General features: G+C 35.3%; 1 protein-coding gene across 2 annotated transcripts; it reads left to right on the top strand.

Moving 5' to 3' along the window:
- Positions 1 to 1,268: 1,268 nt before the first annotated feature.
- LOC128550927 (transmembrane emp24 domain-containing protein 7-like) lies at positions 1,269 to 25,529 on the top strand. 2 transcript variants are annotated; one of them, XM_053530996.1, is made up of 3 exons: positions 1,269 to 1,543; positions 10,047 to 10,307; positions 23,914 to 25,529. In XM_053530996.1, exons 1-3 carry the CDS (start codon positions 1,394 to 1,396, stop codon positions 24,148 to 24,150), a joined length of 648 nt encoding a protein of 215 aa, XP_053386971.1. In that variant the 5' UTR covers positions 1,269 to 1,393; the 3' UTR covers positions 24,151 to 25,529. The 2 variants fall into 2 exon arrangements, with proteins under 2 accessions (XP_053386971.1, XP_053386972.1); XM_053530997.1 differs by lacking the exon at positions 23,914 to 25,529 and adding an exon at positions 14,042 to 18,485 and having other exon boundaries at positions 1,271 to 1,543.

Genomic DNA, 25,529 nt, shown 5'->3' with positions numbered 1-25,529 from the left:
CATTAGCTGACAATGTAACGCCTAAATAAGTAAACTTCGTAACTATATTAAGCTTATGGTTAACATAATATAAATCAATATTTTCCGGCCTATTACCATCTTACAAACCATCCCAATAGTTTTATCATTATTTGCACTGATACCTCAATTGCTACAATACAAATGCAAATTATTCAACAATTTTTGTAACCCTTCTTTTGTATAAGACATCGTCAGCAAAAAGAAGTAAAAACACTAAACGAGTCAATAGATTCGTCATATAAAGATTGATATATATCATTTATAAACAATAAAAACAACAAAGGCGACAATGGTTCGTCTTGTTTAACACCTTTTAAACTGTCAAAACTTTCGCTCAGTTTTCCATTAGCCCGCACACATGTTTTAACATTTTCGTAAATTTTCTGTATCATTTTAACAAATGTTGTGGAAGCTCCGCATTCTAATAATTTATACCATATACCATTCCTGTATTCTACATCAAACACCTTTCGAAAATCAACACATGCACATTATGATTTCTTATTTTCTTGCGAAATTACTTTATCAGTTATTGAAGCTAAAACAAAAGTACAGTCAATGGTGCTTTTATCTTTACGAAATCTAAACTGAAAGTCACTTAACATACTGCTTTCCTCCGCCCACTTTCGCAGTCTTGAATCTAGTATTGTTCAGAAAATATTTGCAGAAATGCTACTTAAAGTAATACCTCTATAGTTATTGACATTACTTAGATCACGTTTTTTAGGAACAGGAACAATAACACCCTTAGTCCAACTCTCAGGATATATACAATAAGAAAACATATAGTAAAATCAAAGAAGTATATTTGGTTAAACAGTTTACACAATAATGGCGAAACATTCAATAAACATCTCAGTGATTAAACAATCAATTCCTCCACTTTTACCACCCTATCTTTTTTATTTGTTGAATTTTCTAAGTATATTCTGAAGGTTTGAAAAATCAGAGTTTAATCAAATTCTACTTTGTAGAATTTTTTTTTCGATCCGAACGTGCAGAACTACCTTAAGCACAAGGGCTGCTACTTTTTTAAAATCTGATTTGATCAAATGGAAGTCTTTGAGTATTCGGTACGTGCTTTAAAAAAACACACAAAAAAAAGCAACAACAAAAAAAGCAAAAAAAAAAAAAAAAAAAAAAAAAAACAGGCTCCGCTGCCGCATCAACAGTTTTTTCTTCCGATCCGTGTTTTATTTATACTTTTCAGGCCACGTAGCATTACAAAAGTGACGAGGTACAAACTACATGAACACCGTTTGCCACGCTGGAGGCCGCCATCTTGGAAGAAAACAAACCGGCAATATTGGTTTCTAACAAAAACAAACCGTATTTTTTAGTTTTATAGCAGAATACTCTAGGGAAAATAGTTATGGGGCATATATTTTATATATTTTCATTGATCACGATTTGTGTGAGCGTTTCATATGCCGGAGAAATGACATTTGAACTTCCGGATAATGAAAAACAGTGTTTTTTCGAGGAGATAGACAAGGGTGTTGAAAGTACCCTTGAATATCAGGTACAAACTAGTTACTTTTTTACTAACTCAGACATAAAAAGGTCTATACCTGGGTTTACCAGATCCACTGCTGGGGGAAAGTGTAATTCAATGGTCGAACAGTAGACAAGTCTAGATGTCAATGTTTTTTGCTGATGTTATTTCTGCTGATTTTTTGCCGCTACTTTTTTGACAGCGGCTAGGGATCTGGTAGTCCATCTAATTATACGTGAGTCGTGATATTGTGATAATTGTTGCACAGGTCTATATCTCTCTTCCATGTACAACATAAGTCTGATGCGCACCTGCATAAAATACTCGCAAGGGTGTCATGCAGTATTTATGGATAGATAGATAGATAGGAAGGACCTTTTAGATCTGTGGTGAACCTTTAGTAACGATTCTACGCGGTGATTTTTAAATTGCATTTTAACTATTTAAAAAACAAGATTAGTGAAACAGGGTTTCCTCTGGGTCAATTTCATTTTGCGCCAACAAATTCGCCAATCAGGAAAAGTTTGCGCCAGTGGCTCTCAAGTTGGAGCCAATAGTCTGTGATGGGCGACATACCATTTTCTTTTTCAATCTCTTTTTCATTTGATTCTTTACAGTAACCATGCAATTTGCTCTTGAACCAGTCTATCCTAATATCACATTAAATCAAAAATAGCTTTTAATCTTCTCAACCATTTTCAAAAACATTTTCTAAACAAAAGTAATTGCTCAATCTATAAAATTATCCCTTTATATAGTTTGCCATTTTTAATTATCTCCCTTTAAGGGTCATTTTCACAAAATAGATGTTTTTAAAACATGAATATTTATCCTAATGTCACACTGAATCAAAAAAAGTTTTTAATCTTCTCAACCATTTTCAAGAACATTTTCTAAACAAAAGTAATTGCTCGATCTATAAAATTATCCCTTTATATAGTTTGCCATTTTTAATTATCTCCCTTTAATGGTCATTTTCACTAAATAGATGTTTTTAAAACATGAATGTTTATCTCTTTATTCTTTTAACTTTTTATTTCAAAATTAATTTAGGTCATTTATCAAAAACAGTGTTGTTTTATATTATTTTATATCTTTTGAAAAGCTTTTTAAAATGCTTAAGTTTCATTATATATATAACTAAATTTCTATTTCCTTTCATACATACTAATGTATAGCGAAAATACCACCTACAGGTATTATTAGCACTTTGTTTCGAAGCTCTGGGGTTGAGCTTTTTAAAATTATCCCCCGTGTATCAATGCTTTACGTTGGGCACGTAAAAGAACCAAAAGAACTGCTTTAGTTCATTTGTATCTCAAAAATTCTCCGATTGAAATTATACGACCGCGACTGAAATTTACGAACGCGTAGATTTATTTAACAACGCTTGTGCAAAATTTATCTATTTAGGATCGGAGAATATATATGTGTATCTTTTGATCGCGCTTTTATTTCCAGCATTTTCTTGGTCTCAATTACTTCGGCGAATCGGATTGTCATTAAAATAACCTGTAAATTTATCTCGCGTTTTTTTGCATCATAAAAAAGGTGGTGCATTAGACGAAGCACGCAGCTAATATTTCGTTTCATTTGCTTTCGTGTAAGTAGGCGGGGCTAAATTTGGCGAATCAGATTGACTGATAATCGTTCTTGCGTGGAGGAATGCTCTAGTGACTCGGCGAAGTTTTAAATTATGCCCCGAGGTGTAAATCGATATTGACACGCTGTGTATTGTCTTCGTGTAGTGTTAAATATCGGATGATCCGTTATTGCATCATTGAGAAAGATCAGAAGATCAGATCGACGATTATCTTGTAGGCGCCAATGAAATTCGCCAATTGAATATTTTTAGCGCCAGAATTTTCATTTTGTCGCATTTGGCGCCATTGGCGACCGACAGCGGGAACCCTGTGAAATTTTAAGATACCTGGAAAGAATATCCATTTTTTCCTTGTATTCAATCACAGGAGCCTGAAATTCTGTCCAAAAGCCACGAAAAGTCTGTATATGAAAAAAGACCCCCCTTCTATTTTATATTATATAGAAGGAAGTGTCTAGGGGTACGGATCCGTACCTCTAGAATCTGAATCTAGAGGTACGGATTCGTACCTCTAGACATGCCTGTTAGGGGTTTTCTAGGGATACGGACCTCCTTTTTCTAGAGATTTAGGGTTATTTATATCTTAAATTTTGTTGAAAATGAAATAACAAATAAGTCTTAACCAGTCTTCACTTAAAACTTGGATCTAATTGGTTTACAGATACCAGCGTTCACCCGATTGTTTACATTCTCTTTCAAAACCTAAATAACCAAGGAACTCCAAATGAATACACAAATAAACTGTTGATAACAGCTAGATTAATGAATGAATCTATCCCTTAAATGAATTCTATTTGAAATTCAGCAAAAAACAAAAAACAAAAAAATAAATAAATTAGGCATAATAATATGCACCAATTTATTTTGTTATTTAACAAGGTATAATGATAATCGGCACGGAACTGATTGCTTAATAATCAATTAAGTGATATTAAGTAAAAGAAACTGTTTGTAAAAACGTCCCATGTATCTCGATCGTAACGGCTACCAAATGTGTGAAAAACATAAATACACTAAGGGTTAGCCTAATTATCTAATTATCAATTAAAAATAGTTTTTTTCCCCAACATATTTAACCTTATTTTATTTAATTTTTATATCTTTTTTCTGCCAGTTCGAATCCTCGTGCTTTATTTGGTGTTCCTCGGTTATTTACGTTCCGAAAGAAATGTAACAAATCGGATGAACGTTGTTATCTGTAAACCATTTAGATCCAAGTTTAAGGTGAATTCTGTTGAAATGTTATTTGTTATTTCATTTTCAACAAAATTTGAAATGTAAATGACCCTTAATTTCTAGAAAAACGGAGGTCCGTACCCCTAGAATACCCCTAACAGGCTTGTCTAGAGGTACGGATCCGTACCTCTAGAATCAGATTCTAGAAGTACGGATCTGTACCCCTAGACACTTCCTATATAGAAGGGGGTCTTTTTTCATATACAGACTTTTCGTGGCATTTGGATAGAATTTCAGGCTCCTGTGATTCAATTGATGTTTATGTTAATAAATGGCAAAACACGAGTTTGTCACTGTATTAAACAACGCACCCTAAAGTCAGGGCTCGACACTAACGCTGGTCCGAGACCTGTGCTTTTCAGGGAGGACCACTAACTTCTCGAATTTGTGTGGTCCTATGGACCACCGAAAATTACAAGCAAGTCATTTTTAAATTAAATCAATAAACATTAAATTGTTCACGTTACTGCAGTTTAAAATAGAATTTGGTTTTCCCCGTGTATTTTTTCTTGAAATTTGGAATGCCCGGATGTAATGCTGGTACTAAAACCCGGGAACGGATCACAGTAACTTATCTATCGGCTTGAAGTATTCATTTACGAAGTATTGAGGTATCAGTACAGTATCCAGCGTTCGGTAGACCCGAGGTTCCGGATTTTGACCCACGAAAATCGAGAAAAACTCGTATCTAACTCGCACAGAAAATGCCCCATGCGTCGGCGTGACCCGCAGAAATTTTCTTTGATGCGTCTCGAGTTCGAAAGTTCTGCCCCTATGCCAATCAAAATCCCAGTGAATTTAAATATTGTTTGCCGCCATAAGTGGAAGTATGGCAGTAGGCGGAGCGTCGTATATTAATTAGCTACTGACATATGTCAATTACGCCACGCGCCGACTGACATACATGTGTCATCTCGCGGTTTGTATTTAGTATAATTATAATGCCCGTCATTATCAAAAGTGTTTATTGATCAAAAAGTTAAAAGTTAATTGATAAACAATGCGTAAAGCAGCCTATTATCGTGTTTGTACAACTTGTTAATTAGCGGTATACAGCTTATGCTGTATTGTTATGTCTTGCCGATTATTACTCAACAGCAAATTGGATAACTAAAATTATTTATTTTATGTGCTTCACACGTTTATATGAGCCGATCGGATGTTACGATCTATAGCATTTTATTTAACTTATTGTCATTTCCAAGGCTTTGTTTGGGCAAAAAGAAATAAAATGCTTTAAATAAGCAGAAATTATAAGTATTCAATAGGTATAATGGAAAAAAAAAGAAATTTATAACACGTATTTTATCAAGAATTTAATGTTATTGTCGTTTTCCATATTTGTCACCCGTTATCACGGCCATGATTTTGGGACATTTTTAGCTCACCTGTCACAAAGTGACAAGGTGAGCTTTTGTGATCGCGCGGTGTCCGTCGTCCGTGCGTCCGTCCGTGCGTGCGTAAACTTTTCCTTGTGACATCTCTAGAGGTCACATTTTTCATGGGATCTTTATGAAAATGGGTCAGAATGTTCATCTTGGTAAATTCTAGGTCAAGTTCGAAACTGGGTCACGTGCCATCAAAAACTAGGTCAGTAGGTCTAAAAATAGAAAAACCTTGTGACCTCTCTAGAGGCCATAATTTTCAATGGATCTTCATGAAAATTGGTCAGAATGTTCACCTTGATGATATCTAGGTCAAGTTCGAAACTGGGTTACGTGCGGTCAAAAACTAGGTCAGTAGGTCTAAAAATAGAAAAACCTTGTGACCTCTCTAGAGGCCATATGTTTCACAAGATCTTCATGAAAATTGGTCAGAATGTTCACCTTGATGATATCTAGGCCAAGTTCGAAACTGGGTCACCTGCGGTCAAAAACTAGGTCAGTAGGTCTAAAAATAGAAAAACCTTGTGACCTTTCTAGAGGCCATATATTTCACAAGATCTTCATGAAAATTTGTCAGAACGTTCACCTTGATGATATCTAGGTCAAGTTCGAAACTGGGTCACGTGCCATCAAAAACTAGGTCAGTAGGTCAAATAATAGAAAAACCTTGTGACCTCTCTAAAGGCCATATTTTTCATGGGATCTGTATGAAAGTTGGTCTGAATGTTCATCTTGATGATATCTAGGTCAAGTTCGAAACTGGGTCACGTGCCTTCAAAATCTAGGTCAGTAGATCTAAAAATAGAAAAACCTTGTGACCTCTCTAGAGGCCATATATTTCATGAAATCTTCATGAAAATTGGTCAGAATGTTCACCTTGATGATATCTGAGTCAAGTTTGAAAGTGGGTCACGTGCCATCAAAAACTAGGTCAGTAGGTCAAATAATAGAAAAACCTTGTGACCTCTCTAGAGGCCATATTTTCCATGGGATCTGCATGAAAGTTGGTCTGAATGTTCATCTTGATGATATCTAGGTCAAGTTCGAAACAGGGTCATGTGCGGTCAAAAACTAGATCAGTAGGTCTAAAAATAGAAAAACCTTGTGACCTCTCTAGAGGCCATACTTGTGAATGGATCTCCATAAAAATTGGTCAGAATGTTCATCTTGATGATATCTAGATCAAATTCGAAAGTTGGTCACGTGCCCTCAAAAAGTAGGTCAGTAGGTCAAATAATGAAAAAACGTTGTGACCTCTCTAGAGGCCATATTTTTCATGGGATCTGTATGAAAGTTGGTCTGAATGTTTATCTTGATATCTAGGTCAAGTTTGAAACTGGGTCAACTGCGATCAAAAACTAGGTCAGTAGGTCTTGAAATAGAAAAACCTTGTGACCTCTCTAGAGGCCATACCCTTGAATGGATCTTCATGAAAGTTGGTCAGAATGTTCACCTTGATGATATCTAGGTCAAGTTTGAAACTGGGTCACGTGCCTTAAAAAACTAGGGCAATAGGTCAAATAATAGAAAAACCTTGTGACCTCTCTAGAGACCATATTTTTCAATGGATCTTCATGAAAATTGGTCAGTATTTTTATCTTGATAATATCTAGGTCAAGTTCAAAACTGGGTCACATGAGCTCAAAAACTAGGTCACTATGTCAAATAATAGAAAAAACGACGTCATACTCAAAACTGGATCATGTGGGAAGAGGTGAGCGATTCAGGACCATCATGGTCCTCTTGTTAACGAGATTTTCTAGTGCAGTCTTAATGAAAAGTCAATAAAATGTCTGCATTAAAGAAACAATGACAACTGTTGCAAAAAAAAGCTCTTATTCTGAAGTATTTTTCGAGAAAAGGCACCGAACCACACCCACTTTTAGGCAATGTGTAAAATAAGACAACTTAAAATATGAATTGCTGAAAAGAATCTTCTTTATTTTAAATTTGATTTTCAAAATTATTTTTAATAATTAAATGGCAGATTTTTATCAAAATAATAATATAAAAATCATATGTTTTGCAGTGTTTGTAAAAAGTACTCCATGGAAAAAGAGGGGGTCTCGTATGTTAGTTGTTACTGGTTGCGTTAACTTAAAAAAATACATATCTAGGTAGGACCACCTGAAATTCTGTCGGACCATCAGTTTGCAAAAGCTGCTGGTCCTTCGGACCACCACTGCAAAAAAGTTAGTGTCTAGCCCTGAAAGTTTACACATGTAAAACATGGCTCCGCCTTGTATCACATTGGATAATGCCGCACCGCACTGTCAGTTGTACTGACTCAGCAGCTACTGAGTATAATGGGGGACATATAAATACAGCGAAGTTGCAGTTTTACTGTTATGTTTAAACCATAATATGATTCAATTTTATTTTGTTTTACGATTTCATCATTTAAGCATATTGCCTGATCGTGTTTTTACCTAAATCTATTTTCACCACAGAAAAGGTCTTTACTGGTTTTGACGTAAAGAGAGGGATTCTGCCCTGTCACGAAAATATCTCGGAATCAGTTCTTACCTCAAATAATTTGGACTAGGGGTCCAGTAACGGTAACCGGATCTCTTGACAACCTATACAGAGCTGTCAAGAGATCCAGTAATCAGTATGAATACTGAGAATGCTTTTTACAAAGAGGAGACTATATTTCATCTTTAAGAACTGGAGATTATTTAGAAAGTTTGCTATCGTATTTTTCTTGGTTTACTTTTATATACAAATGTAAGTGACAGGAAACAGAAGTTTTTGTAATTCTTGAGTCCCTGGAAAAATAGGACACCATATTCGATAAATAACAAATACCAATTTGTACCCTGTAATCGGAAGCTTTTATCAAATTCTGATTTTTAGCTCGACTATTCGAAGAATAAGTAGAGCTATCCTACTCACCACGGCGTCGGCGTCGGCGTCACACCTTGGTTAAGTTTTTCGTACCAGTCCACATTTTGACAAAGTCTTTTGAGATAAAGCTTTGAAACTACCATCATGATGGCCAGTTATAGGCAAGAGCACATAACTCCATCAAGGATTTTGGCTGAATTATGGCCCCTTTTGACTTAGAAATCATGGTTAAGTTTTTCGTACCAGTTCATATTTTGAAAAGTCTTTTAAGATAAAGCTTTGAAACTTTCAACACTTGTTTACCATCACCATGGCCAGTTATAGGCAAGAGTACATAACTCCATCAGGGATTTTGGCAGAATTATGGCCCTTTTTGACTTAAAAATCTTGGTTAAGTTTTTCGTACCAGTTCATATTTAGACAAAGTCTTTTGAGATAAAGCTTTGAAACTTTCAACACTTGTTTACCATCACCATGTCCAGTTATAGGCAAGAGCACATAACTCCATCAAGGATTATGAATTATGGCCCTTTTTGACTTAGAAATCTGGGCTAATATTTCGTACCAGTTCATATTTTGACAAAGTCTTTTGAGATAAAGCTTTGAAACTTTCAGCACCTGTTTACCATCACCATGTCCAGTTATAGGCAAGAGTACATAACTCCATCAAGGATTTTGGCTGAATTATGACCCCTTTTGACTTAGAAATCTTGGTTAAGTTTTTCGTACCAGTTCATATTTTTTGTAAAGTGTTTGACATATGGCTTTGAAACTTTTATCACTTGTTTAGTATAATAGTCTCTATCTGTAGGAAAGAGAACATAACTCTTCATCTATTTTGGCTGAATTATGGCCCTTTTTGGACTTTAAAATTGGTTCTGTTTTCATACAAATCCATGTTTTGTCAAAACTATTTGACATATGGCTTTTAAACTTTGAACACTTGTTTATCATTATGATTTCCATCTGTAGGCAAGAGTACATAACTATTTTGACTGAATTATGGCCCTTTTTGGACTTTGAAATTGGCTCATATATTGCCATTTAGTGCAAGACTTACCGAAATCAAAGTAATACAGGAACATTGTTTGTCTAATCTTATTTATTTCTTTTGTCTGAATTTCCGTGGAAATATTTTGACCCCATTCTTCAATCAATTCTTCGAATAGTCGAGCGCGCTGTCATCAGACAGCTCTTGTTCTCGGGACTGATAAATAAAAATAATCAACTTAATAATAAACTGTGCAGTCTGGTCAGGATCCATACTGTTCAGTTTCAAACCCTATTGCAATTAGAGTCTCTCTGAGAAATTGTTAACGTTAACGGCTCATATAGGGAACAACCTTATTGCAATGACGACTGACTGCTGTACAGTTAGTATTATTTAGAACTAAGAAGGTAAGGTTTATTTTGGCAAGGGAATGAATCCTATTTTATATTATCTTGTACTATCCTATAGGTAATTACTGGAGGACATTATGATGTGGACATGGAGCTGACAGATCCAAATGGAAAGTCGTTATACAAAGATGTCAAAAAACAGTACGACAGTTTCACTTGGACAGCAGAGTCAAAGGGTGTCCACAAGTTCTGTTTTAGTAATGAGTTCTCAACGTTTACGCATAAAGTGGTGTATTTCGACTTGGAGGTTGGGGATGACGATCCACTGAGTGTTGCTAAAAAAGGGACAGGAGATGCCCAAGCTACAGCAATGACGATGGTATCGTATTTATTTCATATTTTTCACTCCTCTGTCAATATGTCTGTGGGATAGGGCAAGTTTTTTGTGTTTTTTTTTCGTGTCGGTTGGGTTTTTCATTTGGGTGGACTGTGTTAAAATGACTTATTTTAGTACCCTGAGAGCCTGGTACCGTATTTATTTCATATTTTTCACTCTTCTGTCAGTATGTCTGTGGGATAGGGCAAGTTTCTTGTGGGTTTTTTTCGTGTCAGTTGGGTTTTTCATTTGGGTGGACTGTGTTAAAATGACTTATTTTAGTGCCCTGAGAGCCTGAACTATATACGGCCACATTGCTGCTACTGTGAAATCATTAATATCCGTGGGGGACTAATTTTCGTGGATTTCGTGGTTGAGTCAATCCACAAAATTTAATCCCAACGAACAAGTAAAATTCCCATTCATTTTATGTTCAAAAGTAGAAATCCACGAATTCATATCGCCACAAAATTGCCGTTTTGACCAAAACCACGAAATTTCGTGCCCACGAAATTAAATGATTTCACAGTATTCATAACTATTGGAGTAGTAATTATTATCAAATATTAAATAGTAGTATTGGAGGTGGATAGTGTGGGCTTCAAGTCAAGCCGCTGACATGTCAGGCACCATTGATTTGAAATATACGAAAAAGAGGTTTACAATAAATCCGCTTTGAGGCCTTCAGACAGTATGTAGAGCTACCGTATTGTCCTGTATAATTGCATGCATGCCTTTTTCTGTGGTGGTTTTTGTATTGATGTGGTGATGGTCATTTATTGATGACAAGCTTTTCCTCTGCTTTTACTGTATTGAACTGTGTTAAAATAAATGCGTGGCTTTAAATTAAAAGAAAAAGTGATTTTAGCTTTGTTTCATCATGTGTATTGCTTAAGATATTTCTTAAAGACATGTTATTTAAGCAAGGAAGTTTAACCTGGTTGGATAATACGTACTTAAAAAGTAGTTTATTTTAGCAAGAAATTTGATAATTTCAGTTGAATTTTTAGACGGTTTTAATTGCTTCAGTACATTCGTAACTTGGTAAAGACCAAGTTTAATTAATGCACATACTGTGAATGTTATTCTTGGGGTGCTAAATTTTGTGGATTCTGTGCTTGAGGAAATCCCCAAAATTCCCAACAAATAAGCAGAATTTGTATTCATATGCAAAGTCTGAAATCCTTTTTTTTTCTTATATGCAAGTGTTACTATTTATAGAATAGGTGTAACATTTAAAAATTGGTTTGACAGGTTGTATGTTTTTTACACCATATGTGTATTATTATTAGCTGGGTAAGGCCTTAAAGGGTGAAGTTTGAACTTTGACTGCTTATTGGTGTTGTGTTTTCTTGAACAAATTTATTTAGAAATATTTACTATTTATGATAAATATTTATGAATGCTAGTATTTAAGAATATTCTATTGTCATGTTACAAAATAGAACATGGATTATGTCTTTGTCAGTATGAAAGGTACATTCTGTAGATTTAGTGAACTTTCAATATCAAAATCACCACAGAAACGACATGCAGACCTCTTATTATGCCCCCCTTTCAAAGAAGGAGGGGTATATTGTTGTGAGGTGTCGGTCAGTCTGTCCGTAGACCTATTGGTTTCCGGATGATTACTCAAGAATACTTGGGCCTAGGATCATAAAAGTTAATAGGAAGGTTGGCCATGACAAGCAGATGACCCTATTGATTTTGAAATCAGTAGGTCAAAGGTCAAGGTCACATTGACCCAGAACAGTAGAACTGTTTTCGCCAAATAACTAGAGAATGCTTTAGTCTAAGATCATATTTGATACGGAGGTCACTTATCAGGGTTTTTTCTAGCTAATTTGGGAACATAGCCTATACCCCCAAAATTGGGAATTTTGACCCTTAAATGTTCCAAATTGGGAAATATTTAGTCCCAGTTATAATCGATAACGATTGTTAAGCAGTATAACATAGACATAGACATAAGATATAGAAAGGATGTGTTTAAGCACTTTCTCATACACTTGTTTCACATTGTACAACCTATTTAACATAGTTCCATTACAAAATTGTCCATAATTTGGTCAATAGTTGTGCAATTTTGATGAAATTTTTTTCAGAATGAAGATTGGGAATTTTCCCACTTATTTTGGGAAAAATACATACTTTTTGGCATTGGGAATATAGCCGAATAACGGCTATAAAAACGGCCCAAAAAAACCCCTGCTTATGACGGGCAAATCACCTATAATCATGGACTTGAGGTCAGTATGTGAAATGTCCAGTGCACAGTGGGGGTGGGGGCATGGCATTTCATGTTCTACAAGCTCTTGTTTAAAGTATAATATAATCAAAACAGTGATTTTATTGTTGAATAAAACCATATTGTGAAGGAATTATACCACAACAGCTTCAGACAATAAATCAGTGATATATTATACAAACAAATTGACAAACAAATATATTAAGTAAAGAGAAAATCGCTGGTTGAGATGTATTACTTTAGTTGTAATGTGATACATCAAGGATTTTTATCTACATCCTTGACAGCATCTTCCAAATATTTGTATAATATCTGTCACATTCAAACAATGGTTTTATCTCATAATAATGTCACACCTTCAATCTTCTGTGTTTAATAGGAAAACATACTGGATCCTGTTAAGAGTTAACAGATAAATTCATTTTATGAGTAAAACCTCTCGTAACCACAATCCAAACTACAAACTCCTCTGCAAAGCCTCGCTGCCTGGGGTTTCATTAAGGGTTTGGATGTGGGGATGTCCCCCTGCTGTAGTGGTCTCAAGCCGTGGCTACTTTTCCTCTTGCAGATGGGAGGACCCCACTATATTTTGCAATTTTTTTCTCCTTCAGTACTTCATCATGAAACAAAAATCTTATTTCCCTTTATTTCAAATTCCTAGTAAAATAACTTCCCAAGAGTACCAACATTGTTAACACTCTAGAGGCCATATTTATGACCCTATCTTCATGAAACTTAGTAAGAATGTTTATCTTGATGATTCAAATCTTAAGTTTGAAACTAGGTCATGTGGGGTCAAAAACTAGGTCACCACTCTAATCAAAGGAAAAGCTTATTAACACTGTAGAGGCCACATTTATGACCCTGTGACTATCTTCATGAAACTTGGTCAGAATGTCTTATCTTGATGATTCCAAGGTCAGGTTTAACAGGTGCGCAATATGGGGTCATCTTGACCCTTTTATTTAGAGGAATTCATGCTAATTAGATTGTACAGTATGATACTGATGGCTTGAAGTCACAGTGGGATGAGTAAATCGCCAGTGTTGCCAAAGGTTTTGTGTGATCTTAATATAGAACATGTGTGAAAGTCTGCAGGGGTACCAAATAAGTTGCTGATGTCTTGTACTAGATTCAACAATGCTGAAGTGAACATTTGTTCTCTGTACATAAATTAATATGATTTTGTGTCTCCTATCTAACTTACCTAAATCAAGTTGTTTGTCTAAACCTTCCTCAAACAGTATGTATGTCCATTTTGTTAGAGGGTCTTCTTGGTCATATGAATGTTTCTGTTGTAACATTACTGAAATACTGCTGAAAAACTATGCTTAACCCAAAGTGAAGAAACAGACTGGTTCTGTAAGATGAATAAATATTTATAAGATTACAGGATGCATGTTCATTACAGCATATAATTATTTTGGTTTTACACGAAATCTAACTTCGAAATACTGACAATTTCTATAATCCATGTTCTCTTTTGTAGCTCGAATCAAGTGCGGTGAACACTCATGATCAGCTGGAGACGATTTTAGATCTACAGACCCATCATAAACTACGAGAGGCGCAAGGTCGGGTGCACGCCGAGAACCTTAACGAACGGGTTTTATTCTGGTCATTAGGACAAACTGTTGTTATACTGATTATCGGAATCGGACAGGTTTTAGTCTTAAGGAGCTTTTTCACTGATAAAAGGCGAGGACCGTGAACATTTAGGAAATATTAGTTTAATAAATGTTTATTAAGAAAGATAATAGGGATTGATGAAATTAATTTAATCGAAACTAACAAATTACGAACGAGATTGTAGAAAATGTAGCGGAATGTTTTGTATTTATTTACATCGAATATCTATGCAGAGACATGTTGGAATATTAAAAATTTTAATGTTTAGGGAAAGGAAATGAAACTTAGTTGTGTGTTGAAAAAAAGGAAAGGTATCGCTCACAAAAATTCAGTTGTGAAAAATTCCGTGTGACTTGCAACAACTTTGACAATAGACAAAATATTAAGGGATTAGTTGAAAAGTGAAGAAGATAAATTTTGCCCAGAAGGTGTAATGGACACCTGAAAGACTTCAAGAATTGGAGTTATTTGATTATCATATCAAAAGTGTGTGCTTTAATGAATTATGAACTGTGTTCATCATAGACAGGATTCTGCAGGTATAGGATAAGATTAAATGTGCTTGTACCAGCGTGTTAAAATATCATTATTACATGGTTTGATTTGTCTCACTATTAAACACAGAATTAATTCAAGCATTGTAAATTCTGCAATAAACAATGGTTGATGAACAGATCACTGAGAGAACATTATTAGGTTATGTCCATAACTTCTTTTACAAATGAAGGTCATCATGATTTCAGTTAGGATGTTAGAATGAAAATAAACAATGCCTCCTTGTGCTTTATCACCTGATTAACCACAGTTCGTTTTTCAGATGTTTGGATGTATAACCACTGAGGCTAACGCCCATACACATCTGAACACTGAACCATGGATAATCAGTTGATATAAAATGTGAAGACCTTTGTTATTTGATAATTTAACTACTGTTTCAGATACTATTCAGAATGTTGCATTTGTGTAACATGAATTTCAGCAGTTTTTGTGTTGTAAATGTTAAAAGAAAAAGTACTTAACAAGTTGAAATATTTTAAAATAATGAAGAGTATTTATTTAACAAAAGAATACAGTAAACGTGGTAAAGTCACAAAAAGTCGCAAAACGGGTTATTATGTGTGAAGCATTTGTATTTGTCTGCAGGAGTAATTTGCCGCAGGGATTTTGTCAGAAATTTAGTGCCCTTTCATAGTTTACTATTAAAAAGCGATTGTGACAACAAAATTTTATTTGATTAACTAACTTTTATCTTATTTCCATAAATTAACTGGGCAAATCCAAACAAACCAGTTACTGATATGTAAGAATACCAGGGGCCAGTTGTTCGAAACTTTAACCGGCTGTTAAACTGATCGCTGTTTAAATTTTGATTCAAAACACTAGTCTTGGTGGGAAACACTAGTATGATGTTTTGATTTTATTGTAAAGAATTTTCAAATTTCACAATTCTTAACTCGTCCATTTGTTTTTCTAAGTCTTCTAAAATGTTGAAAACTATCCCATAAAGTTAATCAGCCGTTAGCTTAATCTCCTGTTAAAGTTTTGAACAACTGGGCCCAGAATGTCCCATTAAGTGAATTTTTATTATGTACTGAAATTAAGTATTTCTTGAATGCAAATTATAATCAGAGTGTGAAAGTTTTGATGTTTTTCCCAGGAAAAAATCCAGATGATTTGTTTCATAGACTAGTTATTTGATTTTGTGTTTCTTCTGCAATGATTAAGTGTTTTTTCAAGTTGAAGCGGCTTGTTTTCGTTCCTTACTTTTAAAGTCCCATATGGTTTTTAATTTTGTGTTAAAGGTGAATAAATCGGCTGTCCAAATACACAGTATGCATAATAACATGGTTAGAAAAGCACTACTTTCAATATTGCACATAATCTGATACAATCAGTGCAATAAAGGGAGATAATCAAAAAGAAAAGATTCAGAAATACTTGCTACTAACTGAATAAAACTTCCAACTAACTGAACCAGATATTCAAACTTTTGACAGATATATGAGAAAACAACTATTGAATGAAAGATTTAACAAAACCTTATTTTATTTTTGTAACAAAAATATATGGCAGTCACATTACAAGCAAATCCATTATGAGCCTTTAAGGTAGTTCTGCAAGTATAAATCAATTTTTTTTTTTATACAGTTTAGAAATTGATTGATCACTGACTTTTCAAAACTTTTGAATATAGTTAGAAAATCTGGCAAATAAAAAAAATAGGTTTGCATGTTTGACTGTACCAGATTGAATTAAAAACTTTTGTCCTTATGCAAGTTTTCATCATTGAAGTCCCTGGAAAAATCACATTAATAATTATTTTGATGAAGTTTTGTTAGCATTAAAAATTTTAATACAATGTAAATTATATTGAAACTTCTCATGATCATAAAGAAACCTATAGATGTTCAGAAATGTGATGAGATAAAATGTATCTTGCTTGTTTTCGAGGTATTTACCTTTGATTAAAGATATTCGCACATTTCCAGCTGATTGAAGACTTTATTTGGAACTATTTACAGTAGGGGAATTTTAACATTAGAAAGATAGTTATTTTGCAGTTTAAATAAATTTGCTCTTTGAGTTACGCCATTATTGAAATGGAGAACTACTATAAGTACGGTAATTTTTTTTAGCAGTGTTTCTTTATGTTTACTGCTTTGCTTAAACTTAGAATAGTATACATTATTAAGGAGCTTAGTTTCTAACAAAGTAGTTGAACTTTTTCCTAAACCAGATGTTGATACTCTTTCAATGTTTAAGCATTCCATACACTTAATGTTTGTTGGCTTATGTCTAGCTTTGTTATGGGGGACATATTGCGTTACTGCTGTCTGTTTGTACGTTTTTACATACATGATACATACATACGTACGTCCTGAAATCTTGTGTGTCCAACTCCTCCCACACTATTAGCTTGATTTGCTTCAAACTTTTACAGTTGCAGATGTTAATGAAGAAACGAATTTTTTCTGTGACTATTTTTACCGCAGTTGTGGCCCTTTGATAGTTTTGTTATTTAGAATATAGAGAAAAGTTTTGTGTTTCCAACTGTTTTGCTTCAAACTTTCACAGATGAACAAGCTTGATGTGCAGATGACCAAAAAGGAATGAATTTTTCTTTGACTACTGTTATGGCAGTTATGGCCCTTTGATAGTTTTTGCTATATAGAGGATGGCACAGTATGTGGGGGTATCCGTGTCCTATGGACACAATTTTAGTTATATCTAATTTATTGATATCATTTAAGACAAACATTTTAAAGTACTTTTGCTTGTATCATGTAACGTTATTCTAAAAATGTTCATGTGCTAGAAGGAATACGGGTTATTCACCCATGTACCGGTTTTATCAGTCCTAGTTGGTTATATTGTTTACTGGTGCACAATGTATGCAATTGAACAGAAATTGCCGATCATTGTTATAGATCCACTGCTTTTAGATATATTTAGCAGATATTATTAATTGCGGTTAGATTTTTCATTATTGCTCAGATTTTTAACATAAGTTCAGTTTATGCTGTAGATGGTTTCCGGTATTGTACAAATTATCTCCCTTGTCATTTTTTTGCCCCCGAAGGGAGGCATATTAGTTTTCAACAGTCTGTCTGTTCGTTCGTTAGTTCTTTCGTCACAACGTTAACTTTTTTCATGAAGGCACTTTACTCGCGAACCACTGCACCCAGAACCTTCAAACTTCACATGCTGATAGTACTTATTGAGTACACGACCCCTACTGACTTTGGGGTCACCAGGTCAAAGGTCAAGGCGCTGCGGGGGGCATTTGTCACTGTTATAGATCTATCTATAGATAATTTTGTTTAGAATAATCAACAAAATATAGCAAAATGTCAACGATTCTTAGTATATTAACTGGCAAAGGTAAAGATTACATATTAAGTAACAACTAATTATTAGGAAAAAAATTTACTAGTAAAAAAAATTATTTTACCGAAATGTAAAAAAATCTTGCATCTGGAATGACCCTCAAAATTGTGCCAGGGCAGGTTATATGTTCTTTTTTATTTGCCTGTATTTGTTTACTCCTCATTCATGATTTAATTTTTGACTTTGAAAATCAGGAAAAAGTTGATGCCATACTGAACTGTGTTGATAATGAATGTATTATAATAGTTGTACAAATGATGAATTTGTAAATACGTGTGTATTTAAGTACGTTTTGTGTGTGCGGTGTGAGATTTTAGATGTAATTGTGAAAAATTTACACAGTTTTTTTCAGTAACTTGATATAAATGCCATCTGTACATATCTCATAGCTGAGTAAAGTCGTTCTATCAGCGCAAGCATCTTATGTTTTACTTACAAGGAATTGTCTGAGTGGTTTACCCTTATCGTGCTGGGCACGATTGATTCTGCCTTTGCGACCAGTGTAGATCATGATCATCCGTGCAGTCTGATCATGATCTGCATTGTTTGCCATTCAGTCAGTATCTTTTTGGTAAGCACCCCTTTTAACAGTTAATGGTACTGTCCAAATTGAAAGATGGAAAAGTTCATTATAGAAATTTAGCTGACTTTATAATATATTATCACTATCACTTTCCCCTATCTTCTGTAAGTTGAGACCTGCTCATATCATCATGTGGAAAAGCCTTCCAGTTGTCTTAGAGAAGGCTGGTGCCTGTTGTTCTACCAAGGCAATAGCCCTTCCCTGAAAAATGCTCATAGGAGCACCTAGGATCTTTCTCCACTGCTGAAAACATGACAGTTAGACCTACGCAGTGTCAGTGTGATTAAAATCCTATAAAAACAATTTTTCAAAAGGAATTTCCATCAGTTTGGCTCATTAGAGAGAGTAGTTTGAGTCTTCGTCTAGGTGACCTCATTTTTGAGACGATACATTTTAAGTCACTGGTTCTACGCATTCAGGAAGTTAGTACAAATGCAAGAATACTGTAACATTTTTCCTTGATTACCATTTTTCCTTAAAGTTCAGACAACAGAATATCAATGTATTTGGTACAAGTACCACACTGGTTATAGGAATGGGGAAAGAAAAGGCAAAGTTATATAACAACAGTAAAGGCACTTGATCTATCAACAAGAGCTGTCCGTAAGACAGCCAATGCTTGACTATTCAAATTGTTGTCCCAGAAGCAGTAATATTACCCTAAATGTTAAAATGTCTACAGAGTTTGCTATTTGTAAGTTCAAAAGGGGACATAATTTTGCAAAATACATGTCAGAGTTATTGGACCTAGTTTTATAAACCCAAAGACATGTGTGAAGTTTCAATTCAATATTTGCATTAGTTTTTAGCCCACCATCATCAGATGGTGGGCTATTAAAATCACTCTGCGTCCGTGGTCCGTCCGTCCGTCCGTCAGTCCGTCCGTTAACAATTTCTCGTTATCGCATCTCCTCAGAAACTACTGGGGGGATTTTGACCAAACTTTGTCAGAATGATGTATTGGTACCCTAGTTGTGTCCCCCTGAAAATCAGACTGGTTCAACAATTTATGAGTGAGTTATGGCCCTTTGTTTATTTTTATAATTTATATAGATTTATATAGGGAAAAACTTTGAAAACCTTCTTGTCCAAAACCACAGAGCCTAGGGCTTTGATATTTGGTATGAAGCATCATCTAGTGGTCCTCTACCAAGATGATTCAAATTATTTCTCTGGGGTCAAATATGGCCCCGCCCTGGGGGTCAAATGGTTTATATAGACTTATATAGGGAAAAACTTTGAATAACCTCTTGTCCAAAACCACAGGGCCTAGGGCTTTGATATTTTGTATGTGACATCATCTAGTGGTCTTCAACTAAGATTGTTCAAATTATACCCCTAGGGTCAAATATGGCCCCGCCCTGGGGGTCATATGGTTTACATAGACTTATATAGGGAAAAACTTTGAAAATCTTCTTGTCCAAATCACAAAGCCTAGGGCTTTGATACTTGTAATGTAGCATCATCTAGTGGTTCTCTACCAAGTTTGTTCAAATTATCCTCCTAGGGTTAAATATGGCCCCACCCCGGGGGTCACATGGTTCATATAGACTTATATAGGGAAAAGCTTTTAAAATGTTCTTGTCAGTAACTACAACATTCAAACTTGGACCACATGTATATTTTTGAGTGGCAAGATGAACCTTGACATGAGTTGACCTTGATTTTGACCTAGTGACCTACTTTCACATTTCTGTAGCTACAGCCTTCAAATTTGGACCACATGCATAATTTTGTGCACTGGAAAAAACTTTGACCTTTATTTTGACCTAGTGACCTACTTTCACATTTTTGAAGGTACAGGCATCAAATTTGGACCATATGCATAGTTTCTTGTTTCAAAATGAAATTTGACATTGATTTGACCTAGTGACCTACTTTCACATTTCTCAAGCTACAGCCTTCAAATTTGGACTACATGCATAGTTTTGTGTACCGAAAAAAACTTTGACATTGACCTAGTGACCTACTTTCACATTTTTGAAGGTACAGGCTTCAAATTTGGACCACTTGCATAGTTTTGTATTCTGAAATAAAATTTGACCTTGATTTTGACCTGGTGACCTACTTTTACTTTTCTCAAGCTACAGCCTTCAAATTTGGACCACATGCATAGTTTTGTGTACTGAAATGACCTTTGACCTTTACATTGACCTAGTGACCTACTTTCACATTTTTAAGGTAAGGCTTCAAATTTGGACCACATGCATAGTTTTGTATTCCGAAATAAAATTTGACCTTGATTTTGACCTAGTGACCTACTTTTACATTTCTCAAGCTACAGCCTTCAAATTTGGACCACATGCATAGTTTTGTGTACTGAAACAAACTTTGACCTTTACATTGACCTAGTGACCTACTTTCACATTTTTGAAGGTACAGGCTTCAAATTTTGACCACATGCATAGTTTTGTATTCCGAAGTAAAATTTGACCTGGATTTTGACCTAGTGACCTACTTTTACATTTCTCAAACTACAGCCTTCAAATTTGGACCACTTGCATAGTTTTATGTACCGAAATGAACTTTGACCTTAAGATTGACCTAGTGACCTACTTTCACATTTCTGTAGCTACAGGCTTCAAATTAAAGACCACATGCGTAGTTTTGTATACCGAAACAAACTTTGACCTTGACATTGACCTAGTGACCTGCTTTCACATTTTTGAAGGTACAGGCTTCAAATTTGGACCACATGCATAGATTTGTGTTATGTACGAAAATGAAATTTGACCTTGAGCTAGTCAATAAGTCTTGAAATTTGGAACACTCAAAAATGGCACATTGGTGGGCGCCAAGATCACTCTGTGATCTCTTGTTGAGATAGTGACTTGCATGCAAAACTTTAACCTAGCAAGTAATAAATTTTGCCTTTGTGACCAGTGCAGACCAAGATCAACCTGCATGTCCGTGCAGGCTCATCTTGCTCTGCACAGTTCCTATTCAGTCTGTAAATTTTCAGGGAACACCCCATCCAATAATAAATGGTATTGCCCAAATTGAATGATAGACCAGTTCACTTTAAAAGTTTTTAAATCTAGCAGGGTAAAGGTTAAGGTTTAGTCTGTGTATTACTAAATTTATGCCCGCAAATTTAAACTAGGCAGATTACAGGACCACTAGATGTTATGATTTTGATACTGATTAAGGCTGCCAGCTCTGAATCTTGCCCGTCACTGACGTGGGTTCAAAACCTTGCTCAGGGTATAGAATTATTTGTGCAAGTAAAACCATCCAGATGGGTTTAAAAAAATTGATGGTACTACCTAGGCATCAGCCTATGCCTGAAACTGTGCTATGTGGTAGCATCAGAACTAGACCGTGTCCAGTTAGCATCAGGGCTGGACATATTCAGTTAGCATCTGGACAGGACAGTGTTCAGTTAGCATTAGGACTGGACAGTGTTCAGTTAGCATCCGGACAGGACAGTGTTCAGTTAGCAGCCGGACAGGACAGTGTTCAGTTAGCATCAGGGCTGGACAATATTCAGTTAGCATCACAGCTGGACAATATTCAGTTAGCATCAGGGCTGGACAATATTCAGTTAGCTTCAGGGCTGGACATTGACAGTTAGCATCCGGACAGGACAGTGTTCAGTTAGCATCCAGACAGGACAGTGTTCAGTTAGCATTAGGACTGGACAGTGTTCAGTTAGCATTAGGACTGGACAGTGTTCAGTTAGCATCCGGACAGGACAGTGTTCAGTTAGCATTAGGACTGGACAATGTTCAGTTAGCATTAGGACTGGACAGTGTTCAGTTAGCATTAGGACTGGACAATGTTCAGTTAGCATCAGGACTGGACAATGTTCAGTTAGCATTAGGACTGGACAATATTCAGTTAACATCAGGACTGGACAGTGTTCAGTTAGCATCCGGACAGGACAGTGTTCAGTTAGCATTAGGACTGGACAATGTTCAGTTAGCATCAGGACTGGACAATGTTCAGTTAGCATCAGGACTGGACAGTGTTCAGTTAGCATTAGGACTGGACAATGTTCAGTTAGCATCAGGACTGGACAGTGTTCAGTTAGCATCCAGACAGGACAGTGTTCAGTTAGCATTAGGACTGGACAATGTTCAGTTAGCATCACGACTGGACAATGTTCAGTTAGCATCACGACTGGACATTGACAGTTAGCATCCGGACAGGACAGTGTTCAGTTAGCATCAGGACTGGACAATGTTCAGTTAGCATCAGGACTGGACAGTGTTCAGTTAGCATCCAGAAAGGACAGTGTTCAGTTAGCATTAGGACTGGACAATGTTCAGTTAGCATCAGGACTGGACAATGTTCAGTTAGCATCAGGACTGGACATTGACAGTTAGCATCCGGACAGGACAGTGTTCAGTTAGCATCAGGACTGGACAATGTTCAGTTAGCATCAGGACTGGACAGTGTTCAGTTAGCATCCGGACAGGACAGTGTTCAGTTAGCATCAGGACAGGACAATATTCAGTTATCATCAGGACTGGACAATGTTCAGTTAGCATCAGGACTGGACAATATTCAGTTAGCATCAGGGCTGGACAATATTATATTCAGTTAGCATCAGGACTGGACAGTGTTCAGTTAGCATCAGGGCTGGACAATGTTCAGTTAGCATCAGGGCTGGACAATATTCAGTTAGCATCATGACTGGACAATGTTCAGTTAGCATCAGGTCTGGACAATATTCAGTTAGCATCAGGGCTGGACAATGTTCAGTTAACATCATGACTGGACAATGTTCAGTTAGCATCAGGGCTGGACAGTGTTCAGTTAGCATCAGGACAGGACAATATTCAGTTAGCATCAGGACTGGACAATGTTCAGTTAGCATCAGGGCTGGACAGTGTTCAGTTAGCATCAGGACAGGACAGTGTTCAGTTAGCATCAGGACAGGACAATGTTCATTTAGCATCAGGACTGGACAATGTTCAGTTAGCATCAGGACTGGAAATCTTAAGTTAGAATCCGAACTTTAAGAGGCTTTTTCTCTTTTTCTGAGCTTCCAGTTTAACATATACAGTAAAATTTAATACTGTGGGGAAAAAAAGTCTGTTTCGAGCCCAAGCTGCTTTTTCTTTGGGATAGGAATTTGTGGATTTCATATTTTTAACAATGAATTGGAAATTTATTGTTTGTTAGTGTCTAAATTCATGAACTGACTCTATCACAAAATCACCAAAACATAGTCCACAATGAATATTAATGGTTTCATAATAATCTTATTTTCAGTAATATGATCTAGATTTACTGTACAATGTATTTATTTTCAGATGGAGAGCACAGGACAGAACATATATGAAAGTCTAAGTGACGTCTTGGATGACCAAACTCACTTCAAGCTGCGGGAGGCAGGAGGCCGTGTTTTCGCGGAGGACCTTAATCAACGTGTAATGTACTGGTCTATTGGCGAGTCAGTTATTGTGTTGATAATTGGTATTGGACAGGTGCTTGTGCTGCGAAGTTTCTTCACAGAGAAAAAAACATCAGGCTTGCCAAACATTCACTGATGACTGAAATGATGAATAAATTATTTAGAACAAATTGTTAAAGAAATTTAAAATGTGGTACTAAAAAATTTGGTGTAGTCATTAAATCTGAATTAAAAATCAGATAAAGAAATATTGAACTGCAATAGTGATAAAAATTGTAAAGTTAACCTAGGATTGAAATGAATATGGATTCGTTGTTAATTTAAAACATGGTAGGAGTACTTTCAATGAACAGTGCAATTTTAAGTGTTCAAGAAAATTTTTGACTTTGCTCAATATCAGCTATAGCCAGATCATAGACAATTTGTCTGTCAGTAATCAAAAGCAAATACTCTGCTAGTCATTTAGTATGTACTATCTTGTAACATTTATTTAGGAGTCTAGGGGAATAATGTTGTCTTGTAACATGACCCTATATACTGTAAAAGCACATTATTTTCACTGGGTCAAAATTTCGTGAATTTGAAATTTTGAGTATTTTCGTGAGGTTTAATATTTGCACAATTGTAAAAATCGTATCCTGCTTGAATTTGAATTATACTAATGGTGAATATTTATGCAAGGATTAATTTTCATGATATGTAGGGCCTCTGACACGAATATAAAGAAATTTAAACCCTTGCAAAAAGTTCTGCTTTTACAGTATACATTACCAGTTAATAGTTTGTGTTATTGACTGGTCTATAAATCAACACTAAATTTTGCTGGGCTAAAGCCAAACTTGAAGAAAAAATAATATGGAACTTTATTTCAGATATGAAGTAATAAAACCTATTAAATGGCTTGCTGGTCAATAGTCAAAACTATCTTTGCCCACGGTTCTCCAAACCTCGGGCAACAGTTTTGACTATTGATCTGCAAGCCAGTCATGAAGTGCATATCATGAGATTATTTTTCAGTTTTTGACAGTTGATTTAGTTGTTTGTCTTCAGTCAATATTTGAACCAAATTTACTGCAGTTCAAAACTATTTTAAAGTGACTAATCCGCATATTTTTGGAGAAAAATATTTTTTCTCAAAAACTGAAAAAAGTGAGTACTCTGAATGTGACTAGTGATACAAACATATTGACAAAAGATTTTTAGCAAGGAATTCTTATAAATAACCAAAAATAATGTGAAGAAGGTAGTAAAACATTGCAACACTTCTGAAATAATGCAAAAAATTTACATTCTTGCATTTTTAGTAATTAACTTTTATTATCACCAACTTTATCATTTTTTGAGATATTTTCAGATATATCAAGTCACTTAATAAGTTTTATGACATTCCGCAAAATCTTCCAAGACAACCTCCCCTTTTAAAGCTTACATTTTATAACACTTCCTTATTTACAAAAAATTAATTTTTTATGTCTTTTTATATGCCAAAACATTTCATTGTAAACATAGACTAGA

The sequence above is a fragment of the Mercenaria mercenaria genome, chromosome 19 (genome assembly GCF_021730395.1).
Source record: "Mercenaria mercenaria strain notata chromosome 19, MADL_Memer_1, whole genome shotgun sequence".
Lineage (NCBI taxonomy): Eukaryota > Metazoa > Mollusca > Bivalvia > Venerida > Veneridae > Mercenaria > Mercenaria mercenaria.
This window is presented reverse-complemented; position numbering and strand designations above follow the sequence as displayed.

Excerpts from the sequence above, each read along its gene's own strand:
- LOC128550927 (XM_053530996.1), top strand. The coding sequence starts at position 1,394 with ATGGGGCATATATTTTATATATTTTCATTGATCACGATTTGTGTGAGC. Across the intron at positions 1,544-10,046 it reads AAAGTACCCTTGAATATCAG|GTAATTACTGGAGGACATTA; the intron begins GTACAAACTAGT and ends ACTATCCTATAG. Across the intron at positions 10,308-23,913 it reads AAGCTACAGCAATGACGATG|ATGGAGAGCACAGGACAGAA; the intron begins GTATCGTATTTA and ends ATTTATTTTCAG.